Source organism: Falco biarmicus, chromosome 2, assembly GCF_023638135.1.
Source record: "Falco biarmicus isolate bFalBia1 chromosome 2, bFalBia1.pri, whole genome shotgun sequence".
Lineage (NCBI taxonomy): Eukaryota > Metazoa > Chordata > Aves > Falconiformes > Falconidae > Falco > Falco biarmicus.
Genome location: NC_079289.1, coordinates 7,980,338 through 7,992,956, shown reverse-complemented (window position 1 = coordinate 7,992,956; position 12,619 = coordinate 7,980,338). Strand labels below are relative to the sequence as shown.

General features: G+C 39.6%; 1 protein-coding gene across 14 annotated transcripts in view; it reads right to left on the bottom strand.

The window, feature by feature from the left end:
* DLG2 (discs large MAGUK scaffold protein 2) overlaps positions 1 to 12,619 on the bottom strand; it is a 1,040,391-nt gene that overhangs the window by 526,197 nt on the left and 501,575 nt on the right. For 2 of the 14 annotated variants that reach the window (XM_056327237.1, XM_056327239.1), the window contains exon 1: positions 1,414 to 1,506. The exons of the other annotated variants lie outside the window; for them this stretch is intronic. In XM_056327237.1, the coding sequence (XP_056183212.1) occupies positions 1,414 to 1,491 (78 nt within the window). In that variant the 5' untranslated portion in view covers positions 1,492 to 1,506. Of the gene's footprint in view, positions 1 to 1,413; positions 1,507 to 12,619 lie in introns of those variants that run through there. 14 annotated transcript variants of the gene reach the window in all.

Sequence of the window (12,619 nt, the reverse complement as noted above, 5' to 3'; positions counted from 1 at the left end):
TCCTGCCTCTGTCATCTTGGAGGAAACCTGAAAGAAACGTTCCTCTGGAGGGAGCCCCTCAGGACTAAGGAAGATCCAGACTGCAACTTTTTTTCCTCCCATAGCAACACACAAACAGCAGGAGAGTTTATATGATGCTGTCTTTGTTGAAATATGATTAACGGCAAAGAAAGTTTGACAGTCCCATGGATAGCTATCTGCGTTTCTGTTTTCCTTTATGCATGCAATGCGAGATGTATAAATCACTATTATTTGAATAACTTCACAATGGCTTGGATGTTTAAATTTAAAAAACACCACACAGCAGCTTTTTAACCACTGGGAATATTTTGCAGAGAAAGCAAATCTCTGCCCATTCTCCCCTCCCCAACCATAAATATAATGTATTTCTCCTAATCATTTTCTCTAAATGAAGAGCATTTCTAGTTACAGAGGAATTCAGGCAATGGATAATTACTTAGTGGATTGGTGGCTGTATTACATAGCATAAGACATATCAAAGAAATAATAAAGCAACCCATTTATAAATTCTTTGACTACATCAAAGACAGCAAGGAATAGAGGAAGCCATCATTACCAGACTAATGAGGTAACTTTATAACATTACATTGAAGTTTTTTTCCCCTCAATCTAATGCTGTGTTTATAAAAGAGGGATTAGTCCCATTATGAAAATGGTTTGTATATTAATTCAGACAAAACCGGAATGCAGGTCTACTACCTAATGCTTTCTATATTTAGAATAAATGGCAATTGCTGTGATATCCCCCAATTATCATTACTGCAAATTCTACACCAATGTAAGTTTTACTCATGGAGAAAGAAGGCAGGAGAATCTTACCTACAAGGACTTCCAGAAAACAGCTGGTTAAACATAGTTAAATTTTCTGAGAAGAAAAATACTGGGAGATAGTACTGACCATATTTACACACCTATATCTTTTAAAATGAGATATCCATGCTGCAGCACAGTTTCAACAAGTATCATGAAACAAAATTCCCAAACACTAATAATGCTTAGCATGTTATTATATTCTCATTGGTCCCACGCTAGCAAAAATATACAAGCAGTAAACAATCAACGGTTGTTTAAGAGCCCAATATTGTACTAGTAAAAATAATGCAGCACAGCAACAAGTTCACTGGAGTGCTCCCTTAACACACAACATACCAAATGTACAGCTGTTTGCCTCACAAAAACAACAACAACAACAACAACAGAGAGCATAAAGACTTTTGAAAGGATCTTCTCCCCGGTATTTAATAATATGCAAAGTATTCAAGGATTCTTGTGTGAAATCAGGAATAGCAGTAGGTCGTTTTTCAGGGTATTAAAGCTAACCAGACACACAACAGGATGCCAGCAGGCAGCTTGCATGAGACATAAGGCTTTATATTCCCACTAGGAACATACCTTCTCTGATTTTGCTTTCCTGGCGTTATGCACAAACCTGCGTCCCAGCTTCTTGGCATACCAGATAGAGGCAAACATTGTAGGGATGAAGATTTCAGTCTGAATATGCAGCACGCACACACACACACAAAAAAAAAAGAAGAAAAATCCAACCAAAAACTTCCCTCACAAACGAGATTCAAATCTAAAATGCTGGTTAAGGTCTCTCAACTATGCAGTAGCTTTGTCAGGTCTTCTCATGCTGCCTTCTGGAAAAAAAAAAACCCAAACAACAAAACAAACACCCAAAACCAACAACCACCCAGTGTGGCCAGTCTGCAGGTGTATTTACATACTGCCAGCAGGAAGTCCAGGGTGAGGCATCTTTGCATCCAGCTCACATCCAGTCTGCTAAGTGCCTGTCTGCAGTTCTTTAGCACTGTCACCACAAACTACATATGTGTCAGTATGAAAGGAAGCTGCAGTAAACTACTGTAGCAGACAGCTCACCTCCTCTTCTCCTGTGCTGAAATTTAACTCCTTGTTTCTCTTGGATTTGCCAGCACGCAACAGAAGCAGCAGCAGTTCAAATATGAGATACACAGCACTGCAGGAAAGGAAAGGGGTACAGAAGTGCCAAAAATAGAAAGGCATATTAACCGTTAAGGTGAAGGAACAGGTGTTTCACATGTTTCAGTGCAATTAAGATTCAGAAGGAAAATGGATTTTACTTTGTCCTAGTGGTTTGGGATCTGTGCACAGAGATTTTTGTTACCTAGTTTCAGTTCACGACAGACATCATAGCTGTTCAGTTCACTTGCTGATGTCATACATGCTTTGCTGAAGGATTTAAGATTCACTCAAGGACTACTATTTTTCTTTGATAATGGCCTCCCTGAAATAGAAAACTGACCTTCTCCCCCCTCCCCCCCCCAAATTAATCTTTAACTTCTGCCCTACCTAAGCTTGCTTTTTCCTCTTCCTTTAATTGCAAGTTATTTTACATTAGGAGTTGAGAAGTGCTTATGAACACCTCTTTTTTGCAGCGAAACAGCAATGTATTATTCTCCTTTTGTCACATACTTCAGCTTTAACCCCCGCACCTCTCCTCAGTAATAATCTCTAAACAATAAGCAGAAACATATCCTTTTGGCTCCAGACATATGACTAACCAGATGTTCCTCCCAGCCAGAGGCAGTATCAAAGCTGTAAACTTACAGGTTTTATAGCAGTGTATTGTATTTGATAGTACTTTGTATTATAGGATAAATCCTGCCCGTTGCCCTCCCACGTGCGATTGTGGAGGTACCAACATGTGGGAGAACCACTGCTGCCCTGCGTGCAAGATCACCTTTGGGATGCACACTTGCAAGAATAATTTCTGCTCTGCTACTCTGTGGTAAAGAGCAAACCAAAATTAATAGATGCACGGCAAAGGAAATACAGTCACAGCAATGTAGTATAGGGCTCTTGGGGCTAAGGAAACACTTTTTTCTGCCCCAGGATTTTCAGAGACTAGCTGAAACTGTTTTCTCCAGGGTGCATGAATTTGAAAGGGAAAATAATCCACTCCCACTTAAAACTTACACAGAACATCTGAGTTACTGGAGCTGGATGGCATTGCCCAAGCTTTGAGCCTGAAGGCATATATTCCTCCATTCCGTTAAGGTTATAGAGTTCAAAGAACTCCTTTAACACATTCTAAAATCTTAAGCTAGATAACTAAATTGAAATTCTTAGATGGTGATTTTTTTGTCAAGGATACACCAAGGTATATGTTTGAGTTTTGCTTGACATCTAAAACCTTCTGACAAAATATTTGCTAGCCGGTAATATTTCTGTGAAGAGAATAGTTCCTAATTACTTCCAATTCAAACATTTAGTTAATCCTGGCAGTCAGAAAGTTGTAAAACCACAAGACAGAGTAAAATCATGTTTCATCTGGAGTACGATTGATATAGAAGAGCTATCTGTCCATAACACCACTCCAGCTCTCTGAACTCTTGGCTGATAGTAAGATGGATTCTCCAAGGTGAAAAAAGCTTTATTATGCCACGCAGCAGACTCACACCACTCTCCACATTTGTGGCATGACAGAGTGCCCTATAATGGAGGAAAGGGAAGAGGAGGAGGAAAGGTGGCCAGAAAAATATAGGAAGAAATCAGAGATCTTGTTTCTAGCTGGGATATCACTAAAAGGAAACATGGATTGGGGAAAAAAAAAAGTGCAGAAAAGGAGAAGCAGCATCATTGGAAAGCTTAACACTATAAATGTTAAAGTAAAAGAGAACAGGAAAAAATATATCTTCTGTATTATATAACTAAACTGTGGAACACCCTTCCCATACTACTACCATGGTTTTGTGAAGAGTATAAGTATAATTTGAAATCATTGCACTAGAACCAAAAAGGGGTACATTCTCTCAAACAACTATTTATATAGTCTTATGTATATTCAGCTGCTGAGAAAAATCAAAGGAAACAGTCATTAAACAATAAACCCTCCTTTTTTATGACTTCTATCATCAACATTAGCAGCTTTAGTGAACTATTTATTCAGGAAAAATAGGGAGCAATAAAAAGCCACAATTCATCCCACTTAAAGGGAAAAAAAAAATACATTGTTCATTTAAGGAATAATGACAAAGCAATAGGGAGGTAATTTTCTCCACCCACTGAAAATGTTAGATCAAGAGGAATAAATCTTGCCAAATACCTAATTCTGATTCTAATCAGAAATGCATTTTAACTATTTGCATGCATCTGCAGATCTGTTCAAACCCCACAGTATAGCAATGACCAGATTACAAGCCATTTTCTTACAGCTCCATCATGCAGCAGTCTGCCATAGATTGTCGATAGCAGGTTTATTAGGTCTGTACCGGTACCCAGGGATTTTATGATTATTAATATTTTACTGTAACCATAACGAAGCCTGCATTTTACAGAAGTGCTACAAGCCAAGCTGCTTTAGAAGAAGAATTGGAGCTCCCAGCTGCTGTCTGTTCACAGGAGTAATATGTACTTTAGCTTGCTCACTGAAGTGCTACATTACAAGGGCAGAGAGATGCATGCAATTGAGCAGCAATATTATCGCAGACAGGAGATAATCAGTTAAGAGCAAATTTTACAACGGGCTTCTTGCTGCGAATGAGTGGGTGGTTTTCAGTAAACCAAGCCACATCGATACTATACATTAAATTGCATTCTTGTGCCTCTATGAGAAGAATTGGTCTTACCACAAGTGGACACACAGGTATAGGCATAAAGCAGTTAAAGTGTTGAATTCTATTATTTTTATGACATGCCTCCCCAACGTTGCAAGCAACGGCAATTGATGCTCAGTACCAAAACAGATGGTCATTTCAAACACCTTGCCAACAGTCTGTATGCACTATCACTAGTATTTCTGACAGTTAGCCTCCTTTCTCACTTTTACATCGCTGTTTTACTTAGGCAGCGCATGGAAAGAAGTGCAGCTTAGCTTTAGACAGGGCATTAATCTTCTCTTGTTAAGGGATAACTCCTCACAGCGCACACGTGGGGTGTCAACCTCCCCCTCACACACCTGTGGTGAAGATAGATGTTCGCTGTAGATTCTGTTTCTCTCCTACCTCTATCTGAATATATACACACAGTAGTTGTAAAATGTGATGACAGGGCCATTTAAAATACAAATACTGTTCAGCCATAAATATTGCCTTTCTTGTAAGAATAGGAAGACCGGTGAAAAGATCAGTCATTCAGGGTTTGCAGAACTCTCTCAAGTAAAATGGACAGAAGCTGGAACAGGTTCAAAATGAAATACCAAAGACTTAAAACAATCACTTCACAGCTGTGGCTACAGGAACAGAGCTGATGACGTGAAGGCAAGGTAGCTAGCTTTTTCATTATTTTTTAGTACTAAGCAACAACAGGTATTGATTTGGCTGACTGTACAAGCAATCATTTCCCATCCCTAACACAACTAATTGCCTTACAGTTACATGATGCCAAGACATATTATTTAATGACCAGAATACTAGGAAAGGCAGGGATGTTAATGTCTGCTATTCTAACCAGAAGATTTAAATTTCAGGCATTTGAACTTTACAGTAGTTAAAGTAGATGGAAGTACCAAGGTTTTGTAAGGACCTGATTTTTCATTCTGTGCTATAAACAGAGGTAAATGGAAAAATATTCCTCCTCCTATTGCAACAGGCAGTATTCTTATAGGAAACCCACAGTCACTCTTATAAAACAGATGGTCATCCCAGTTGGCACCAGCATAACCCATTCTGACTTCTATTTTGGCCAGGGCAGAACCTACTTTGTTGCAGCTACAATAGAGATGAAAGATTATCAGATTAGAATCATAGAATCATTTCGGTCGGAAAGGATCTTTAAGACTGAGTCCAACCATTAACGCAGCGCTTCCAAGTCCACCACTAAACCACATCCCTAAGCACCACATCTACACAGCTTTTAAATACCTCCAGGGATTGGGACTCAACCACTTCCCTGGGCAGCCTGTTCCAATGCTTGACCACCCTTTCAGTAAATTATTTTTTCCTAATATCCAATCTAAACCTCACCCAGCACAAACTGAGGCCATTTCATCTTTTCCTATCACTTGAAGGAGAGACCAACCCCCACCTGCCTACAACCGCCTGTCAGGCAGCTGTATGGTGCAATAAGGTCCCCCCCCTCCCACCTCCTCCTCTCCAGGATAAAGACCCCCAGTTCCCTCAGCTGCTCCCCATCAGACTTGTGTTCCAGACCCTTTCCCAGCTCCGTTGCCCATCTCTGGACACGCTCCAGCCCCTCAGTGTCTGTCTCGCAGTGAGGGGCCCAAAACTGAACCCAGGAGTCAAGGTACAGCCTCACCAGTGCCAAGTATGTAAGTTTCTACCTATGACATTTTCTACCAGTTATGATGTTTTGTAATAGAATTTAAAAATTATTATGAAAAAATATAATCTATCACTTAGGCTTGAATTTTAAAGATGAGGAAACCTGGTTGCTTAAAAGATCAATGTTTCCTTGGAGCATCAAAGTTAATGGCTGGAATAGAACCTAGTGATTCTGAGAACAGTCCCATATCCCGACAAAGAAAAGTTGCAGAGAAGGGAAGGGGGTAAAAAAAAATGAAAAAGTAGTGAAAACAAAATGCTGTATATTAAGGATGGCAGAGGTTCTTGCTTTTCTCTTCTAATTTATTTTTTTCTACTCCCTTAATATTTCTTGTGCCAAATATTTTCTCTTTAGAAATTATGCTTTCAGAAACCCAGCTGTGCATTACAAGTTTACCCCAAATCTAATTTCCCCTTTAAAACAGAAGACAGTGCATGCAGACATCTCCTTTAAAACAGAAGACAGTGCATGCAGACATCTCCTTTGTCACCTTTTCTGATACATGGCAGAACTGTCGTCTAGCAGAGGGCATGAAGAATTTCATATGCAATGTCACAGGACTTCAAAGCAGTAAAGAAATAAAATGCAAGCATTTCCTTCTGTGGCTCTCCTTTGAGTGTGAGACCCCAAAAACTGCGTACCTGCCCTCTACCATGCAATTATCACTTCTTTTTTTTGACTCTTATTATTTGATGTGGTAGATGGCACTCAGACTGCTACGTGTGGTGCAACAGGTCAAGAGAAGAGAGGATGAGGTGTTGTGCTACATAACTGCATGAAATAGAGCTTTAACTGTGGAAGCACAAGAAATGGAAATTAAATAAGCTCTATGTTAAACAATGAGACTCAGTACATCCTTGCACTCAGGGATGTATTCTAGCAATTTACAATACAATGGCATGAGGCAATGTTTTAAATTTAGGCAGTTCTTTTTCCTCTTTTATTTGTTAAGCCTTGGAATAGAGACAAACCTAATTATGGTACTTAATTTTGATTTTAGAAATTGATTTTCCACTCTAGTTTCTGCTGGTGCATAGGAAACTCCAGTGAGTCACACAAGTAATATAACAGTCATTAGCAGCCTTAAAAATAAATAAAAACTTGAAAAATGCTGCTTTGTTCTTGTGGTTGCCCCTAGATCAGGACAAACTGCTTCCTGCTTCACCTTTCTGATATAAATTTTTAAGTTTCTTCTTGCTATATCAAGAAATCACAACCAAAATTCTGTATAAAGTCCGCAGATGTGCCGTTATGCTGCTCAGATTCTTGTATCAAATCAAAGCACAGCGTTATGTAGTACAGTTACATATTTGCATGGCAAGTACTCCCACAGGAAATAATATAAACTACAAATTTTATCCTTGGCAAGGGAAAAAGAAAGAAGGAACAACACATTGCAAGCAGTGCTTATATGTGTCACCCGTGCATTTTGCAAGGGTCTTGCCAAATAATAATGCTGAACAAAACTGAATCCAGTGTGGAAACACTTCTATGACAGCACCGTGTGTGTGCCTCCCATCCTGTGGCACTTGAACACCTTTATTTTCTTTGTACTTATGAATAGCTCTATGTGATGGTGGAATATTAGCCCTATTTCAAAAGGGATGAAGTAAGGCACAATATAACTTGGTAACAGACGTATGGGAAATCAGAGAATCTGCCCACTGCCTGGAAGCCCAGAATCTCCTCTCTCCCAGAGTATGGCTACAGGGTTTGCCATGGCCAAAGCAAGGAGCAGTGGCACGTACTCTGTGTAACACAGTCCTGTGCCAGTCACAGCTTTCTGCCTGTCCAGAGCAGGTGAGGAGCAAGAATGCTGATAACATCCATTTACCTACCCACAAAGACTGTGGAGATATATCTTTTCGATATGTTCTGGGTTTTTTGCAACAGCAAGCGAGGGAACCCTTAATGAGCTGTTCATCTCCCTGCTAATCACAGAAGAAGCCCAAAACACAGTTGCAGGCATGAGCACAGGAATATATGTCATCCTATCATAAACATTATTCTATTCCTGGTTGATTACATGTTGCCTTTTCTTTCAAAGACCTCCTTAAATCTCACTTTTTTTTTTTAATTAGCCCTAAGAGCAAAATTTAAAAATCAGCTTAAGCAGCCTCACCACAAGTTATAGACACTGTATTTGTGAAACACATAGACTTCTTTGAGCATCATTTTTGGTTCAAGGTGAATGTGCTTAGCCCTTCCTTATCCAAGCTCCTCCAAAAACCCTCATGCACAAGAAACCAAGTTTCATTGAACTATGAAACATCAAAGAATTACAAGTGATGACATCAATGAGGATAGCCACAAACTAATCTCGTGCCACCACCTCCTTGCAGGCAGACACATGTACAGGTGTACGGACTGAGCCCACTCAGCACATTTCTGGGCAGCAGCAGAGTCCGTGCAGCCCATGGACACCACTCGTCATCTCAGGGGCTGGGGCTGCCTTTGGTCACTCTGCCAAACCTCCGCCAAAGCAGCAGCTCCCCGCTCCCAGCTGGGACTCTCCAGCCATCTCCTGCCATTGGCTGGGCCATACCCACCTGAACAGCCCCCCTGCCACCCTCTCCCCCCCTCCAGGAGCTCCTACCTGGCTTTTTAATGCTTGTTAGAGAATACAACTCACATGTGGAGAACAAAAAATAATAAAATGGATAATGACTTCTGCCACTTTTCATTTTGGTTCTTGCTCTTTACCTTCATCCTCAGCTTTCCTAGGCTGTGATCCTCACAGCTCATGGGAAGAGTACCTACAGTTCAGCATCACTTGGGGAGTTAAGTCATTTCAGATGCAAATCATCAAGAACAACATTTCTAATCATTCAGGTGGTGAACACAGGTTTTAAAAAGCAATGTATCCCTGCTAAAATGCAAAAGAGAAGCAATATGGAGGAAAGAGTTCTACTTATTCCCTCCAAATATAAGACAATCTACTATTAAGTATGATGGGTAAACAACAAGTCTTTACCCAGGACTGGCTGCAACTCTTCCCTCCTATGGGCAGAGCCAAGGAACAGGTCTCCATGCTTCTGGAACTGACTCATCACATTTCTGTTGCTAAAGCAAAACAGAGAGAGGACAGCCCAAACCCCATCAGAGCAGGCACTGGCTTTTCTCCCTTAATTCTGCTACAGTTCTTCTGCATGAACTTAATTATTCTCTGCAAGCCAGCTGCTCATTCTTAAAATGAAAAGAATAATGCTCCACCGCACTGGGACAGGCTAAAGATAAAAGTATTAGCAAATGTGAAGTAATGTGATAGAAAGCATTACAGAAGAAAAGAGCATCTACCCCCACGCCGGTTGCTACAGAACTTTACAGAATTCTGCTGAAAGGTCTGTGCAAGTCCATAACAAAACTGATTACATGAATGCTTCATTGTAATGTGACACACGAAAAGGTCCATTTTAGCAATTACAGTAATAAAGGGTGATGTTATACCCATTTTGACTAGAAAAAGAAAAGAACTGTAAAGGAATATGAGGTCAAGGACAAGAAGTTATTCTTCTAACACCTATGAGAAGATCTTCAGAGGTAGGAAAATATATATTATATGTGAAAACATAAAATGTAGATTTACCTATCTAAAATGTATTTCAGTCAATTATTTGCTAACAGAGGATAACAGAAAATTTGTCACACCTTCCCAGTCCATTATATTATCATTCCTTAGGACAGTTATGACGGGAAATTTCTTGTTGCAGAAGACTGGCACTTTGAAAACCAGAGGAAGAATTGAGGCAGCATATGGCCAGTGGGATATACTTTGATAACAGACAGAGTAGAGCTGATCAAAAAAGTCCAGTAAATTTGTTATAGCTTTTTAGGACAACAATAAAAAAAATAGCATCTTTTCAAACACTTTGATGTTTTTAAATTTAACCTGAGTGTTTCAAGAAAACAGAAACTTTTTGAGCTCTCCAACCAGCAGAAAATTGAGAAAGTGTTCCTTGAAATTGTCAAAATATTTATCTTTCTTCTTCATCAAAAATCAGAATATTTCAGCCTTCTCCAGGGCTGTCAATACTGCTGTCTAAATTACATTTACATTTAACATTCCCTTGGGATCCCAGTCAACAGATATTTTTATATTTCTGTTCTGCACATCTCACTGGAAATATTTTCTTTTGATTCATACTTCTAACAGCCTAAAAGATTCTCCCACACCTTTCTGCAAATTGACTTTTGCCAAGCCAGGCACATCGGTCGTCTTCTCTCATGTCACCCAGATGCCATGAAGATGCTAGAATGAACTTGTATGAACTTTTAGAAAAAGCATCATAAGGAGAGAAAGTACCACAAAAGCAAGCAATTAGTTGCTGCTTAATTTCATGTATACTAGTAAGCACCATATGTCATGCCTAGACCTCCCAGAAGCAGAAAGTTAGTTGAACAGGACTGTTTCTCTACCATTCCCCGCATCTAAGCACATAAAAGATTTAATATACCCGGATTTTCATAACTCATCTTCACCCTCCACATAGTAATGCACCAGAACAAGCATCTCCAAGGACCCTGGTTGTTTGTTACGTGGCTCTAGGGGAGCCAGCTAGATAGCAAGCTGAACCAAAAGCTCTAAAATCCTTCCTGCTTCCAGCCAAGAGAATTAAATAATGAGCAATGTGCCAAAACCCCAGTCCCAGAAAACTCTGATCTTAAGAGAAACAATCTGTTCTCTCCACTTTCCTCCTCTTCACCATTCAAAGTCTTGAAAGGTTCAGGAAAAGTAGAAGTGATAAAAGGGCCCAGAATTCCTCGTTGTGCCTTACCCTAGCAGGCTCAGGCTCCCAGATTCTGCTGGTTGTCACAACCTACCAGTCTTGTAATTAATGACAGCAGTGGGTCTAGGTTATGGTGAGCCCCAGCTCTGATCCAGATCAGATCCTTTTTATAGCAAGCCCCACATGCAATGGATAATAGATATAATATATAATAAGGGGACTGCTTCCAGTTGCCTGCATACCTCATACTAACCTGTCTAACACTCCCACAGTCATAATTTTAATCAGTTAAGCATACTCCACGCCAAAACTGTTTCATTAAAATGTCCTCTGGCATGTCTATTTCTTGCTTTCAAGCCTTCCCTTTCAAGTACATAACAGGCATCTATGCTTTTGTAGTTCCTTACGAATAACGGGTTAAGTAATACTTGCCTGAGAAGATACTCTACTTACAGTAACGCTGTAGGAAGACAACAAAAAAGATGGTAGATTGCAAATGCATTACACAAATGTATTGGTAATTTATTGTGTTTTAAAGATGAGGGAAGCAGGCAGCATATTCCTCAGATGGTCTCTTGTCTGAAGAGGACTAAAGGGATATACCTTTTGATTATCTCATCTATTGCGAACAATAAATCACCACTAAAGCTCAGGACATAACATGACAACACAGAAGTGCTATATGAATACATTATGTCATCTCAGTATACTTCAAGGCAACAACTCAGTAGTAAAACGTGTCCATTCCTACCTATGGTTTTTCCATTGGAACAAGTGTATGAAAGAGCCTACAAATCCTTTGGTTTTGATTGCATGCTCAATGCACATCCCAAGGAATACATCGTGGATATATGTTACACGTTAAATCACGTGTTTCTTTGCCCATGCAAAAAGATACAGAATACCAGAGTCATGCTTTCAGCTGTTTCTAGGACAGGGCACACAGCCTAGGAGGTTTCAGCCTCCATGGATGTACCTTTAGGAATGTGCAAGGTGCCTTGTTGAGAAAGACCTGCATTTTTAGTTACACAAGCACTGAGCATGGCATCATGGCCAGGAAAACTACATGAAAAATGCAAATTCACATTAAAAATGCAAATTCAAGAGACTGGGGGGGGGGAGGTGGGGGGGAGAAAAAAGCAATTTCAAGCAATGCTTAAAATATATGTAAACAATGTCACTTTAGTTGAAACTGCTCCAAAAGTACAAGAAGGCATACACCCTTTGAAAACAGAAGACAACAAAATGAGGTACAAACTACTGGCAAAATTCTGGCCTTCAGAAAGTGAGGTAATTTCCCACAATGCTTCTCAATGCATAGTGTGAGGAAGGCTGTTAAAAATGATATAACGTAATATGGATTACATTTAAATATCTGGTCCATTTGCTTTATCTGCATTGATATGCTCTAGTCAGAGTCTTAAAATGTTACTGAACATAATTTTTAAGAACTGTTTTACTTATGTGTCCTCCTTGGACAAGTTTTGAAATCAGGATTCTAAGTAAAATATGACTCTAAAACACAATCATAATATATAACATTGTTTTAAATTCATTATGTTCCTAATGTGGCTTTTGCTACTGCAAAAGTTGTAGGTGATATTATG